This window comes from Scyliorhinus canicula, chromosome 6, assembly GCF_902713615.1.
Source record: "Scyliorhinus canicula chromosome 6, sScyCan1.1, whole genome shotgun sequence".
Taxonomy (NCBI): domain Eukaryota; kingdom Metazoa; phylum Chordata; class Chondrichthyes; order Carcharhiniformes; family Scyliorhinidae; genus Scyliorhinus; species Scyliorhinus canicula.
The window spans coordinates 3,019,076-3,035,676 of record NC_052151.1 but is presented as its reverse complement, the minus strand read 5'-3'; the positions used below and the strand labels follow the sequence as shown (position 1 = coordinate 3,035,676).

The 16,601-nt window shown below is 46.3% G+C and overlaps 1 protein-coding gene across 1 annotated transcript in view; it reads right to left on the bottom strand.

The window, feature by feature from the left end:
• LOC119966915 (BTB/POZ domain-containing protein 9-like) overlaps positions 1-15,511 on the bottom strand; it is a gene marked incomplete at its 5' end in the record, with an annotated part of 51,118 nt that extends 35,607 nt beyond the window's left edge. The window contains one exon of the mRNA XM_038798873.1: positions 15,358-15,511. Coding sequence (XP_038654801.1) covers positions 15,358-15,511 — 154 coding nt within the window. The remainder of the gene's footprint in view (positions 1-15,357) is intronic.
• Positions 15,512-16,601: the final 1,090 nt, after the last annotated feature.

Here is a 16,601-nt window from a genome sequence, read left to right as displayed (position 1 = left end):
ACTTGAGGTTGTTTTCGTTAGAGAGAAGAAGGTTAAGAGGTGACTTAATAGAGGCATACAAAATGATCAGAGGGTTAGATAGGGTGGACAGCGAGAGCCTTCTCCCGCGGATGGAGGTGGCTAGCACGAGGGGACATAGCCTTAAATTGAGGGGTAATAGATATAGGACAGAGGTCAGAGGTGGGTTTTTTACGCAAAGAGTGGTGAGGCCGTGGAATGCCCTACCTGCAACAGTAGTGAACTCGCCAACATTGAGGGCATTTAAAAGTTTATTGGATAAGCATATGGATGATAAGGGCATAGTGTAGGTTAGATGGCCTTTAGTTTTTTTCCATGTTGGTGCAACATCGAGGGCCGAAGGGCCTGTACTGCGCTGTATCGTTCTATGTTCTATGTTCTATTTAATTTTACAGCAAAAATCTAGCGTCAGGGAGAATATAGTTAATTGTAACTTAATCTAATAACAATTTAAGAAGTATTGTTAATTAACGAGTGCTTAAATGTCACTCAGCGGGTGCAGTGCTCTAACTGTGAGATGTGGGAGATCCGTGAAGCTTCCAGCGTTCCGATCGACGTCTGCAGCAAGTGCAACCAATGGCAGCTCCTCACAGACCCCGTGGTTTGGTTGGAGCAGCAATTGGATTCACATCGGAGCATGCAGGTGGCGGAAAGCGTCAGAGATAGGAGTTATAGAGATGTGGTCACACCCAAGGTGCAGGCAGACAGATGGGTGACCACGAGAAAGGGCAGGCAGTCAGTGCAGGAATCCCCTGTGGTTGTCCCTCTCTCTAACAGGTATACCCCTTTGGATATTGTTGAGGGGGATAGTCTATCGGGAAAACAACAGCAGCCAGAACAATGGCATCACAACTGGCTCTGTTGCACAGCAGGGGAGGGCAAAGTGCAGGAGAGCGATAGTTATCAGGGACTCTATAGTCAGGGGCACAGATAGGTGCTTCTGTGGAAGTGAAAGAGCCTCCAGGATGGTATGTGGCCTCTCTGGAACCAGGGTCGGGGATAAACAAAGAACAAAGAAAATTACAGCACAGGAACAGGCCCTTCGGCCCTCCCAGCCTGCGCCGATCCGGATCCTTTATCTAAACCTGTTGCCTATTTTCCAAGGTCTACTTCCCTCTGTTCCCCGCCCGTTCATATATCTGTCCAGATACATCTTAAATGATGCTATCGTGCCCACCTCTACCACCTCTGCTGGTAAAGCGTTCCAGGCACCCACCACCCTCTGCGTAAAAAACTTTCCACGCACATTTCCCTTAAACTTTCCCCCTCTCACCTTGAAATTGTGACCCCTTGTAACTGACACCCCCACTCTTGTCCATACCTCTCAATTTTGTAGACCTCAATCAAGTCTCCCCTCAACCTCCGTCTTTCCAACGAAAACAATCCTAATCTACTCATAGCTAGCACCCTCCATACCAGGCAACATCCTGGTGAACCTCCTCTGCACCCTCTCTAAAGCATCCACATCCTTCTGGTAATGTGGCGACCAGAACTGCACGCAGTATTCCAAATGTGGCCGAACCAAAGTCCTATACAACTGTAACATGACCTGCCAACTCTTGTACTCAATACCCCGTCCGATGAAGGCAAGCATGCTGTAGGCCTTCTTGACCACTCTATCAACCTGCGTTGCCACCTTCAGGGTACAATGGACCTGAACTCCCAGATCTCTCTGTACATCAATTTCCCCCAAGACCCTTCCATTGACCATATAGTCTGCTCTTGAATTTGATCTTCCAAAATGCATCACCTCGCATTTGCGTGGATTGAACTCCATCTGCCATTTCTCTGCCCAACTCTCCAATCTATCTATATTTTGCTGTATTCTCTGACAGTCCTCCTCGCTATCTGCAACTCCACCAATCTTAGTATCATCTGCAAACTTGCTCATCAGACCACTTATACCTTCGTCCAGATCATTTATGTATATCACAAACAACAGTGGTCCGAGCACGGATCCCTGTGGAACACCACTAGTCACCCTTCTCCATTTTGAGACACTCCCTTCCACCACTACTCTCTGTCCCCTGTTGCCCAGCCAGTTCTTTATCCATCTAGCTAGTACACCCTGAACCCCATACGACTTCACTTTTTCCATCAACCTGCCATGGGAAACTTTATCAAATGCTTTACTAAAGTCCATGTATATGACATCTACAGCCCTTCCCTCATCAATTAACTTTGTCACTTCCTCAAAGAATTCTATTAGGTTTGTAAGACATGACCTTCCCTCAACAAAACCATGCTGCCTATCACTGATAAGTCTATTTTCTTCCAGATGTGAATAGATCCTATCCCTCAGTATCTTCTCCAACAGTTTGCCTACCACTGACATCAAGCTCACAGGTCTATAATTCCCTGGATTATCCCTGCTACCCTTCTTAAGCAAAGGGACAACATTAGCAATTCTCCAGTCCTCCGGGACCTCACCCGTGCTCAAGGATGCTGCAAAGATATCTGTTAAGGCCCCAGCTATTTCGTCCCTCGCTTCCCTCAGTAACCTGGGATAGATCCCATCCGGTCCTGGGGACTTGTCCACCTTAATGCCTTTTAGAATACCCAAAACCTCCCCCTTCCTTATGCCGACATGACCTAGAGTATTTAAAATCCATCCCTAGCCTCAACATCCATCATGTCCCTCTCCTTGGTGAATACCGATGCAAAGTACTCATTAAGAATCTCACCCATTTCCTCTGACTCCACGCATAAATTCCCTCTTTTGTCTTTGAGTGGGCCAATCCTTTCTCCAGTTACCCTCTTGCTCCTTATATACGAATAAAAGGCTTTGGGATTTTCCTTAACCCTGTTAGCCAAAGATATTTCATAACCCCTTTTAGCCCTCTATTGCGCGTTTGAGATTTGTCCTACTTTCCAGCGATTCTGGAAAGTGTGAAAATAGATAAGTCCCCTGGGCCGGATGGGATTTATCCTAGGATTCTCTGGGAAGCTAGGGAGGAGTTTGCTGAGCCTTTGGCTTTGATCTTTAAGTCATCTTTGTCTACAGGAATAGTGCCAGAGGACTGGAGGATAGCAAATGTTGTCCCCTTGTAGAAGAAGGGGAGTAGAGATAACCCCGGTAACTATAGGCCAGTGAGCCTTACTTCTGTTGTGGGAAAAGTCTTGGAAAGGTTTATAAGAGATAGGATGTATAATCATCTGGAAAGGAATAATTTGATTAGAGATAGTCAACATGCTTTTGTGAAGGATAGGTCACAAACCTCATTGAGTTCTTCGGGAAGGTGACCAAACAGGTGGATGAGGGTAAAGCAGTTGATGTGGTGTATATGGATTTCAGTAAAGCGTTTGATAAGGTTCCCCACGGTAGGCTATTCCAGAAAATACAGACGCATTGGATTCAGGGTGATTTTGCAGTTTGGATCAGAAATTGGCTAGCTGATAGAAGACGAAGAGTGGTGGTTGATGGGAAATGCTCTGACTGGTGTCCAGTTACTAGTGGTGTGCCACAAGGATCTGTTTTGGGGCCGTTGCTGTTTGTCATTTTTATAAATGACCTGGAGGAGGGCGTAGAAGGATGGGTGAGTAAATTTGCAGATGACACTAAAGTCGGTGGAGTTGTGGACAGTGCAGAAGGATGTTACAAGTTACAGAGGGACATAGATAAGCTGCAGAGCTGGGCTGACAGGTGGAAAATGGAGTTTAATGCAGAAAAGTGTGAGGTGATTCATTTTGGGAGGAATAACAGAAAGGCAGAGTACTGGGCTAATGGTAAGATTCTTGGTAGTGTGGACGAGCAGAGAGATCTCGATGTGTCCATGTCCATAGATCCCTGAAAGTTGCCACCCAGGTTGAGAGGGTTGTTAAGAAGGCGTACGGTGTGTTAGCTTTTATTGGTCGAGGAATTGAGTTTCGGAGCCATAAGGTCATGTTGCAGTTGTACAAAACTCTGGTGCGGCCGCATTTGGAGTATTGTGTGCAGTTCTGGTCGCCACATTATAGGAAGGATGTGGAAGCATTGGAAAGGGTACAGAGGAGATTTACCAGAATGTTGCCTGGTATGGAGGGAAGATCATATGAGGAAAGGCTGAAGGACTTGAGGCTGTTTTCGTTAGAGAGAAGAAGGTTAAGAGGGGACTTAATTGAGGCATACAAGATGATCAGAGGATTAGATAGGGTGGACAGTGAGAGCCTTTTTCCTCGGATGGTGATGTCCAGCATGAGGTGACATAGCTTTAAATTGAGGGGAGATAGATATAGAACAGATATCCGAGGTAGGTTCTTTACTCAGAGAGTAGTAAGGGCGTGGAATGCCCTGCCTGCAACAGTAGTGGACTCGTCAAGACTAAACGCATTCAAATGGTCATTGGATAGGCATATGGACGATAAGGGAATAGTGTAGATCGGCTTTAGAGGGGTTTCACAGGACGGCGCAACATCGTGGGCCGAAGGGCCTGTACTGCGCTGTAATGTTCTATGTTCTATTCCTCCAAAGCTTCATCAGTTTTGAGTCGCCTCGATCTTACATATGCTTCCTTTTTCATCTTAGCTAGTCTCACAATTCCACCCGTCATCCATGGTTCCCTAATCTTGCCATTTCTATCTCTCATTTTCACAGGGACATGTCTGTCCAGCACTCTAATCAACCTTTCCTTAAAAGACTCCCACATTTCAAATGTGGATTTACCTTTAAACAGCTGCTCCCAGTCCACATTCCCGAGCTCCTGCCGAATTTTGTTATACTTGGCCTTTCCCCAATTTATCACTCTTCCTTTAGGACCACTCTCGTCTTTGTCCATGAGTATTCTAAAACTTACAGAATTGTGATCGCTATTCCCAAAGTAATCACCGACTGAAACGTCAACCACCTGGCTGGGATCATTCCCCAATACCAGGTCCAGTATGGCCCCTTCCCGAGTTGGACTATTTACATACTGCTCTAAAAAACTCTCCTGGATGCTCCTTACAAATTCTGCTCCATCTACGCCTCCAACACTACACTAATCCCATTCAATGTTGGGGAAGTTAAAATCTCCCATCAGAACCACCCTAATATCTCTGAACGAACACTGAAGGGGAAGGGTAAACAGCCAGAGGTCTTAGTTCACATAGGTACTAACGACATAGACAGGAAGAGTGATGAGGTCCTGCAGAAGGGGTTCAGGGAGTTTGGCAGTAAGCTCAAAAGCAGGACCTCTAGGGTTGTAATCTCAGGATTACTCCCTGTGCCACGTGACAGTGAGGCTAGAAATAGGAGGATAGTGCAGCTAAACACGTGGCTAAACTGGTGGTGTAGGAGGGAGGGTTTCAGATTTCTGGAAGTGTATATTTATTTCACCATCAGATGAATAGCGGGTAAGGCAGATGGACTTAGAGCACTGATCAGTACTTGGAATTACAATGCTGTGGCTATCACAGAAACATGGTTAAAGGAAGGGCAGGATTGGCAGCTGAACATTGAAGGATATAGCTGCTTCAGGAGAGATAGAGGGGGACAAGTGAACAAGGTAGTCAAGAAAGTGCTGTGGGCCAGGGTTTGGAAAACTCCAAAGTATATCATGACATTCACCTGACCTACAACTGTTTATTCATTTTGGTTACGGGGAGCACAAGGACCTGCCTTTCCGATGTTATTCAACAGAGGGCTTAGGCACTTTTAATCAAAAACAAAGTTTATTCTACAAAGTTAGTTAATATTTTTATAAACACACACAGTAAACATCTTTATCAACTCCAACATAAATACCCCGCACAGCTACAGTACTCTATATATAACCCTTAATGAATTCCCCCAAGCTGTTCCAATTTTATAACATCCCATAAACCAGTACCTCCTTTCAAAGATGTGGCCCAGCGCACAGCACTCAAAACCTGCTATAGATGCTCTTGGTTGCTTTTCAAAGCAGCAGGTTTGAGTTCCTTCCAGAAAACAGTTATCACTTTTAAATTATCAAGTGATCTGGAGACAGCTTTTAACATGCAGAGAGAGAGAGAGAGAACAAGACTTCTCTGTCTGAATCCAGCTTCCAAATGTGAAACCCAAATTGGAAAAACTCAGAGGCACACAACAGCTCAAAACAAAAGTAAACCTCAGATCCACAGCCCAACTCCACCCACACAATGACATCACTGAAGCCATGTGATAAGACAAAACATTTCTTAAACGGACATTCCCGTGACAGTATCATCTTCGTCACTTCCTCGAAAAACTCGATCAAATTAGTGAGGCACGACCTCCCCTTCACAAAACCATGCTGTCCATCACTAATAAGTCTATTTGTTTCCAAATGTGACTAAATCCTATCTCTAAGAATCTTTTCCAATAATTTCCCTACCACTAATTTAGGGCTCACCAGCCTATAATTTCCTGGATTGTCCCTGCTGCTCTTCTTAAACAAAGGAACAACATTGGCTACTCTCCAGTCCTCTGGAACTCCACCTGTAGCCAATGAGGAGACAAAGATTACTGTCAAGGCCCCAGCAATTTCCTCCCTTGGTATTCTGGGGTAGATCCCATCAGGCCCTGGGGACTTATCTACTTTAATGCTATTTAAGATGCCCAACCCCTCCTCTTTATTAATATCAACATGACTCAGAATATCTACCCACTCTACCCTATTCTCCTCATCCACCAAGTCCCTCTCTTTGGTGAATACTGAGGCAAAATATTCATTTATTATCTCTCCCATTTCCTCTGGTTCCACACACAGATTCGCTCCAATATCCTTGAAGGGACGGTAGCAACATGGATACAAAACTGGCTGAATAACAGGAAGCAGAGAGTAACTGTCACTGGATAGTTTTCGGATTGGAGGAAGGTTTGCAGTGGATGTTCCCCAGGGATCGGTCTGGGTCCCTTGCCTTTCCTGGTCTATATTAATGATCTCGATCTTGGTGCGCAGGGGACAATTTCAAAGTTTGCAGATGACATAAAACATCAAATTATAGTTAACTGTGAAGAGGACAATGCTGAACCTCAATAGGTCAGAGACAAGGTGGTGGAGTGGGCAGATAGGTGACAGATGTGGTAAAGGTGGTGGAGTGGGCAGATAGGTGACAGATGTGGTAAAGGTGGTGGAGTGGGCAGATAGGTGACAGATGTGGTAAAGGTGGTGGAGTGGGCAGATAGGTGGCAGATGTGGTAAAGGTGGTGGAGTGGGCAGATAGGTGACAGATGTGGTAAAGGTGGTGGAGTGGGCAGATAGGTGGCAGATGTGGTAAAGGTGGTGGAGTGGGCAGATAGGTGACAGATGTGGTAAAGGTGGTGGAGTGGGCAGATAGGTGGCAGATGTGGTAAAGGTGGTGGAGTGGGCAGATAGGTGACAGATGTGGTAAAGGTGGTGGAGTGGGCAGATAGGTGACAGATGTGGTAAAGGTGGTGGAGTGGGCAGATAGGTGGCAGATGTGGTGAAGCGTCAGGTGATGTATTTTGGGAGAACATGGAGACAATCTAAAATAAAGGGTAAAATTCGAAAAGGGGGCATGCAGGAGCAGGACCCAGATGCACCTGTGTACAGATCACTGAAGAGATGGAGACTATACAGTATTCTTTGATTCATAGAATCCTGACAGTGCAGAAAGCCATTTGGCCTCTTGAGTTTGCACCTGTGAAAGAGCTCTCTATCGAGGCCCACTCCCCCACAATCCCTGTGAAAGAGCTCTCTATCGAGGCCCACTCCCCCACAATCCCTGTGAAAGAGCTCTCTATCGAGGCCCACTCCCCCACAATCCCTGTGAAAGAGCTCTCTATCGAGGCCCACTCCCCCACAATCCCTGTGAAAGAGCTCTCTATCGAGGCCCACTCCCCCACAATCCCTGTGAAAGAGCTCTCTATCGAGGCCCACTCCCCCACAATCCCTGTGAAAGAGCTCTCTATCGAGTCCCACTCCCCCACAATCCCTTAACTCCACCTAACCTTTGGACACTCAGGGACAATTTAGCTTGGCCAATCCACCTAACCTGCACATCTTTGGACTGTGGGAGGAAACCGGAGCACCCGGAGGAAACCCACGCAGACACTGGGAGAACGTGCAGACTCCACACAGACAGTGACCCGAGGTTGGAATTGAACCCGGGTCCCTGGAGCTGTGAGGCAGCAGTGCTAACCACTGTGCCACCGTGCCACCCTTATCCACACCTCCCATGCCTGGGGAAAGCGGGCAGCATAATCAAGGAACCCTCCCACCCGGCTTACTCACTCTTCCAACTTCTTCCATCGGGCAGGAGATACAGAAGTCTGAGAACACGCACGAACAGACTCAAAAACAGCTTCTTCCCCACTGTCACCAGACTCCTAAACGACCCTCTTATTGACTGACCTCATTAACACTACACCCTGTATGCTTCATCCGATGCCGGTGCTTATGTAGTTACATTGTATATCTTGTGTTGCCCTATTATGTATTTTCCGTTTATTTCATTTTCATGTACTTAATGATCTGTTGAGCTGCTCGCAGAAAAATACTTTTCACTGTACCTTGGTACACGTGACAATAAACAAATCCAATCCATAATTATGAAAAAGGTAAGGAATAATGAAGGATAAAATACTTAACTGGGGAGGGGGGGGGGGGGGGGGAAGAACTAACTTAATTGAGGTCCAGGTGTATTACAATTAAAGGTTAGTAGGCAGAATAACCACTGAAAATTAAGAGCTCTTTGATTTGTGTACAGAGCACGTCCATAGAACATAGAACATAGAACACTACAGCGCAGTACGGGCCCTTCGGCCCTCGATGTTGCGCCGACCTGCGAAACCACCTGAAGCCTATCTGACCTACACTATTCCATTTTCATCCATATGTCTATCCAGTGACCACTTAAATGCCCTTAAAGTTGGCGAGTCTACTACTGTTGCAGGCAGGGCGTTCCACACCCCTACTACTTCGGGGCAGCACGGTAGCATGGTGGTTAGCATAAATGCTTCACAGCTCCAGGGTCCCAGGTTCGATTCCCGGCTGGGTCACTGTCTGTGTGGAGTCTGCACGTCCTCCCCGTGTGGGCGTGGGTTTCCTCCGGGTGCTCCGGTTTCCTCCCACAGTCCAAAGATGTGCGGGTTAGGTGGATTGGCCATGCTAAATTGCCCGTAGTGTCCTAATAAAAGTAAGGTTAAGGGGGGGGTTGTTGGGTTACGGGTATAGGGTGGATACGTGGGTTTGAGTAGGGTGATCATGGCTCGGCACAACATTGAGGGCTGAAGGGCCTGTTCTGTGCTGTACTGTTCTATGTTCTATGTACTCTCTGAGTAAAGAAACTGCCTCTGACATCTGTCCTATATCTATCACCCCTCAATTTAAAGCTATGTCACCTCGTGTTGGTCATCACCATCCGAGGAAAAAGACTCTCACTATCCACCCTATCTAACCCTCTGACTATCTTATATGTCTCTATTAAGTCACCTCTCAGCCTTCTCCTCTCTAACGAAAACAACCTCAATTCCCTGAGCCTTTCCTCGTAAGACCTTCCCTCCATACCAGGCAACATCCTAGTAAATCTCCTCTGAACCCTTTCCAAAGCTTCCACATCCTTCCTATAATGTGGTGACCAGAACTGCACGCAGTACTCCAGGTGCGGCCGCACCAGAGTTATGTACAGCTGCAGCATGACCTTGTGGTTCCGAAACTCAATCCCCCTGCTTATAAAGGCTAGCACACCATATGCCTTCTTAACAGCCCTATTAACCTGGGTGGCAACTTTCAGAGATTTATGTACCTGGATGCCGAGATCTCTGTGTTCATCTACACTACCAAGAATCTTGCCATGATGTGGAGATGCCGGCGTTGGACTGGGGTGAGCACAGTAAGAAGTCTTACAACACCAGGTTAAAGTCCAACAGGTTTGTTTCAAACACGAGCTTTCGGAGCACGGCTCCTTCTTCAGGTGAAGATTCACCTGAAGAAGGAGCCGTGCTCCGAAAGCTCGTGTTTGAAACAAACCTGTTGGACTTTAACCTGGTGTTGTAAGACTTCTTACAGAATCTTGCCATTAGCCCAGTACTCTGCATTCCTGTTACTCCTTCCAAAGTGAACCACCTCACACTTTTCCGCATTAAACTCCATCTGCCACCTCTCAGCCCAGCTCTGCAGCTTATCTATGTCCCAATTAAGACCCAATTATCTAGGAAACCAAAACCCTCCCTCCTGCACCATCCCTGTAGCCACGTGTTCAACTCCTCTCTCTCCTTATTTCTCACTTCACTAGCACGTGGCACGGATAACAACCCAGAGATAACAACTCTGTTTGTTCTAGCTCTCAACTTCCACCGTAGCTCCCTGAATTTCTGTCTCAAATCCCCATCTCTCTTCCTACCTATGTCGTTGGTACCTATGTGGACCACGACTTGGGGCTGCTCCCCCTCCCCCTTAAGGATCCCAAAAACACGATCAGAGACATCACGGACCCTGGAACCTGGGAGGCAACACACCAACCGTGAGTCTCTTTCGTTCCCACAGAACCTCCTGTCTGTTCCTCTAACTATGGAGTCCCCAATGACAAGTGCTCTGTTCCTCTTCTCCCTTCCCTTCTGAGCAACAGGGACAGACTCTGTGCCAGAGACCTGTGCCCTATTGCTTACCCCTGGTAAGTCGTCCCCCGCAACAGTATCCAAAACGGTATACTTGTTATAGAGGGGAACGACCACAGGGGATCCCTGCACTGCCTGCCGGTTCCCTCTCCCTCCCCTGACGGTAACCCATCTACCTTCTTCTTTTACCTGAGGTGTGACTACCTCCCTATAACTCCTCTCAATAACCTCCTCCGCCTCCCGAATGATCCGAAGTTCATCCAGCTCCAGCTCCAGGTCCCTAACGCGGCTCTCGAGGAGCTGGAGTTGGGTGCACTTCCCGCAGATGTAGTCAGAAGGGATACTAGAGGTGACCCTTTCCTCCCACATTCTGCAGGAGGAACATTCAACTGCCTTAGCCTCCATTCCCACTGAACTAACTTCCCAACTACTGAAAAATAAAAATAAAAAACTTGTTAGTCTAGCAATCCAACGGACAGAACTTTTTTTTGGTTAGAGGAGGAGGATGGGTGGGAGACACTACGTAAGTAGTGTTTCGGGTAAAGCTGTCACTCGAGAACAGCACCTTCACAAACCACCTTCAACTTACGCTGACCGCACTGCACGTATGCAAATCTCCCCGGAACAGCCAATCAGAAGCTCTGCTCTGCTGCCCCATGCTGGATGCTTGACTTCCGTCAAACTCCTCGGGTCACTGATGCAGGTGCACCTTCAACTTACGCTGACCGCACTGCACGTATGCAAATCTCCCTGGAACAGCCAATCAGAAGCTCTGCTCTGCTGCCCCCTGCTGGATGAAGTTACTGTGAAAAGCCCCTAGTCGCCACATTCCGACGCCTGTTCGGGGAGGCTGGTACGGGAATTGAACCCACGCTGCTGGCCTTGTTCTGCATTACAAACCAGCTGCCTAGCCCACTGTGCTAAACCAGCCCATTGAGTAACTATTTTCTGACTGAATACTGTTTTATGATAGTACAGGGGCAATGCAACGTGTGGATTTGAACACAAAGATGAGAATATTATTGAGGGTGGGAGCCAGTGCAAAAAGAACAAAGATAAGTACAGCACAGGAACAGGCCCTTCAGCCCTCCAAGCCCGTGCCGACCATGCTGCCCGTCTAACCTAAAACCTTCTATACTTCCTGGGTCCGTATCCCTCTACTCCCATCCTATTCATGTATTTGTCAAGATGCCCCATAAATGTCACTATCGTCCCTGCTTCCACCACCTCCGGGTGCTCCGGTTTCCTCCCACAGTCCAAAGATGTGCGGGTTAGGTGGATTGGCCATGCTAAATTGCCCGTAGTGTCCTAATAAAAGTAAGGTTGGGGGGGGGGGGGGTTGTTGGGTTACGGGTATAGGGTGGATACGTGAGTTCGAGTAGGGTGATCATGGCTTGGCACAACATTGAGGGCTGAAGGGCCTGTTCTGTGCTGTACTGTTCTATGTTCTAATGTGATGAGAGAAGAACTAACTAAGGTAGACTGGGAGCTAAGACTTTATGGTGGAACAGTTGAGGAACAGTGGAGAACCTTCCAAGCGATTTTTCACAGTGCTCAGCAAAGGTTTATACCAACAAAAAGGAAGGACGGTAGAAAGAGGGAAAATCGACCGTGGCTATCTAAGGAAATAAGGGAGAGTATCAAATTGAAGGAAAAAGCATACAAAGTGGCAAAGATTAGTGGGAGACTAGAGGACTGGGAAATCTTTAGGGGGCAACAGAAAGCCACTAAAAAAGCTATAAAGAAGAGCAAGATAGATTATGAGAGTAAACTTGCTCAGAATATAAAAAGACAGTAAAAGTTTCTACAAATATATAAAACAGAAAAGAGTGGCTAAGGTAAATATTGGTCCTTTAGAGGATGAGAATGGAGATTTAATAATGGGAAATGAGGAAATGTCTGAGGAACTGAACAGGTTTTTTGGGTCGGTCTTCACAGTGGAAGACACAAATAACATGCCAGTGACTGATAGAAATGAGGCTATGACAGGTGAGGACCTTGAGAGGATTGTTATCACTAAGGAGGTAGTGATGGGCAAGCTAATGGGACTAAAGGTAGACAAGTCTCCTGGCCCTGATGGAATGCATCCCAGAGTGCTAAAAGAGATGGCTAGGAAAATTGCAAATGCACTAGTGATAATTTACCGAAATTCACTAGACTCTGGGGTGGTCCCGGCGGATTGAAAATTAGCAAACGTGACGCCACTGTTTAAAAACGGGGGTAGGCAGAGAGCAGGAAATTATCGGCCAGTTAGCTTAACTTCGGTAGTAGGGAAGATGCTGGAATCTATCATCAAGGAAGAAATAGTGAGGCATCTGGATAGAAATTGTCCCATTGGGCAGACGCAGCATGGGTTCATAAAGGGCAGGTCGTGCCTAACTAATTTAGTGGAATCTTTTGAGGACATTACCAGTGCAGTAGATAATGGGGAGCCAATGGATGTGGTATATCTGGATTTCCAGAAAGCCTTTGACAAGGTGCCACACAAAAGGTTGCTGCACAAGATAACGATGCATGGCATTAAGGGTAAAGTAGTAGCATGGATAGAGGATTGGTTAATTAATAGAAAGCAAAGAGTGAGGATTAATGTGTTTCTCTGGTTGGCAATCAGTAGCTAGTGGTGTCCCTCAGGGATCAGTGTTGGGCCCACAATTGTTCACAATTTACATAGATGATTTGGAGTTGGGGACCAAGGGCAATGTGCCCAAGTTTGCAGACGACACTAAGATGAGTGGTAAAGCGAAAAGTGCAGAGGATACTGGAAGTCTGCAGAGGGATTTGGATAGGTTAAGTGAATGGGCTAGGGTCTGGCAGATGGAATACAATGTTGATAAATGTGAGGTTATCCATTTTGGTAGGAATAACAGCAAACGGGATTATTATTTGAATGATAAAATATTAAAACATGCTGCTGTGCAGAGAGACCTGGGTGTGCTAGTGCATGAGTCGCAAAACGTTGGTGTACAGGTGCAACAGGTGATTAAGAAGGTGAGTGGAATTTTCTCCTTCATTGCAAGAGGGATGGAGTTTAAGACTAGGGAGGTTATGTTGCAATTGTATAAAGTGTTAGTGAGGCCACACCTGGAGTATCGTGTTCAGTTTTGGTCTCCTTACTTGAGAAAGGACGTACTGGCACTGGAGGGTGTGCAGAGGAGATTCACTAGGTTAATCCCAGAGCTGAAGGGGTTGGATTACGAGAAGAGGATGAGTAGACTGGGACTGTACTCGTTGGAATTTAGAAGGATGAGGGGGAGATCTTATAGAAACATTTAAAATTATGAAGGGAATAGATAGGATAGATGCGGGCAGGTTGTTTCCACTGGCGGGTGACAGCAGAACTAGGGGACATAGCCTCAAAATAAGGGGAAGTAGATTTAGGACTGAGTTTAGGAGGAACTTCTTCACCCAAAGGGTTGTGAATCTATGGAATTCCTTGCCCAGTGAAGCAGTAGAGGCTCCTTTATGAAATGTTTTTAAGATAAAGATTGATAGTTTTTTGAAAAATAAAGGGATTAAGGGTTATGGTGTTCGGGCCGGAAAGTGGAGCCGAGTCCACAAAAGATCAGCCATGATCTCATTGAATGGGGGAGCAGGCACGAGGGGCCAGATGGCCTACTCCTGCTCCTAGTTCTTATGTTCTAAACACAGACGTGGAAACAGACTAAACACAGACGCGGAAACAGACTAAACACAGACATGGAACAGACTAAACACAGACATGGAAACAGACTAAACACAGACATGGAAACAGACTAAACACAGACATGGAAACAGACTAAACACAGACATGGAAACAGACTAAACACAGACATGGAACAGACTAAACACAGACATGGAAACAGACTAAACACAGACATGGAAAGAGACTAAACACAGACATGGAAACAGACTAAACACAGACATGGAACAGACTAAACACAGACATGGAAACATACTAAACACAGACATGGAACAGACTAAACACAGACATGGAAACAGACTAAACACAGACATGGAAACATACTAAACACAGACATGGAAACCTACTAAACACAGACATGGAACACACTAAACACAGACATGGAACAGACTAAACACAGACATGGAAACAGACTAAACACAGACATGGAAACAGACTAAACACAGACATGGAACAGACTAAACACAGACATGGAAACATACTAAACACAGACATGGAACAGACTAAACACAGACATGGAAACAGACTAAACACAGACATGGAAACAGACTAAACACAGACATGGAACAGACTAAACACAGACATGGAAACAGACTAAACACAGACATGGAAACAGACTAAACACAGACATGGAAACAGAGTAAACACAGACATGGAACAGACTAAACACAGACATGGAAACAGACTAAACACAGACATGGAACAGACTAAACACAGACATGGAAACATACTAAACACAGACATGGAACAGACTAAACACAGACATGGAAACAGACTAAACACAGACATGGAACAGACTAAACACAGACATGGAAACAGACTAAACACAGACATGGAACAGACTAAACACAGACATGGAACAGACTAAACACAGACATGGAACAGACTAAACACAGACATGGAAACAGAGTAAACACAGACATGGAAACAGACTAAACACAGACATGAAAACAGACTAAACACAGACATGGAAACAGACTAAACACAGACATGGAAACAGACTAAACACAGACATGGAAACAGACTAAACACAGACATGGAAACAGACTAAACACAGACATGGAAACAGACTAAACACAGACATGGAAACAGACTAAACACAGACATGGAACAGACTAAACACAGACATGGAAACAGACTAAACACAGACATGGCAGCCGAAAGGGAGAAGATGGTTTCTTACCCAGTAAGCCGGAATCCAATGAGAAAGGCTTGTTGGTGAACATGCACTCAAATGAGACTAAGTGGAAGACCTTGTTGACGCTATTGTGTGTTCCAACAATTCGGATATATCTGCAAAGTATTATATTCAGTGTTAGGAAAAGTTCATCATTCCACCATCATCCCCACACTCACAATCCTACAGGTCACATCTCCTTGCAGGGCATTAATAATAGGATCTATGAACAGGAGAATAATGAGTGTAATTGACGACGGTAAATATGTAAACATTACATTGAAAATTGATGCTTTAAGCAAATCAAACGTTAAGTCGAGGTGCTGAAATGGAATTGAGAGAATGCACTGAGTTAGCACCTGAATCACATTTCCCAATTCTCAAAAGCCTTGGTGAGAACACTCTGAAATTATCTTTTCCATCTTTTTTCCATTATCTGCCTACACAGCCTCTTTAGTCTCTATCACATCCAGCTCCTGCAGTGTGAAGTGGATCAATTTAAACACTCTCTTTAACCCGATGTTTCCTGGTTTGACCCAGTGTTCCAGATAATTTTACACTGATTACTCAAGTCCACTTTATTTGCCTCTCTCAGCATCTTGAAAACAGAGATCTTTATGTTGCAACCTTCTTTTCTCAACTTTCAGATTTGTTAACCACTCCTCATAGGTCACGTACATGTCCGTCGGTATCCATTTAGCTTACCAGCCAGGTACCACTCAAAACCTGAACTGTGAAATTATAATAGTGAGTGTTGTGGCCTGCAACAGTGCGGTCTGCAACGGTGCGGTCTGCAACGGTGCTGTCTGCAACGGTGCGGTCTGCAACGGTGCGGTCTGCAGCGGTGCGGTCTGCAACGGTGTGGTCTGCAACGGTGCGGTCTGCAACGGTGCGGTCTGCAACGGTGCGGTCTGCAACTGTGCTGTCTGCAACGCCGAGGCCTACAGTACCGAGGCCTGCAACGGTGCGGTCTGCAACGGTGCGGTCTGCAGCGGTGCGGTCTGCAACGGTGCGGTCTGCAACGGTGCGGTCTGCAAGGGTGCGGTCTGCAACGGTGCTGTCTGCAACAGTGCGGTCTGCAACGGTGCGGTCTGCATGCAACGGTGCGGTCTGCATGCAACGGTGCGGTCTGCAACGGTGCGGTCTGCAACGGTGCGGTCTGCAACGGTGCTGTCTGCAACGGTGCTGTCTGCAACGGTGCTGTCTGCAACGGTGCTGTCTGCAACGGGGCGGTCTGCAACGGGGCGGTC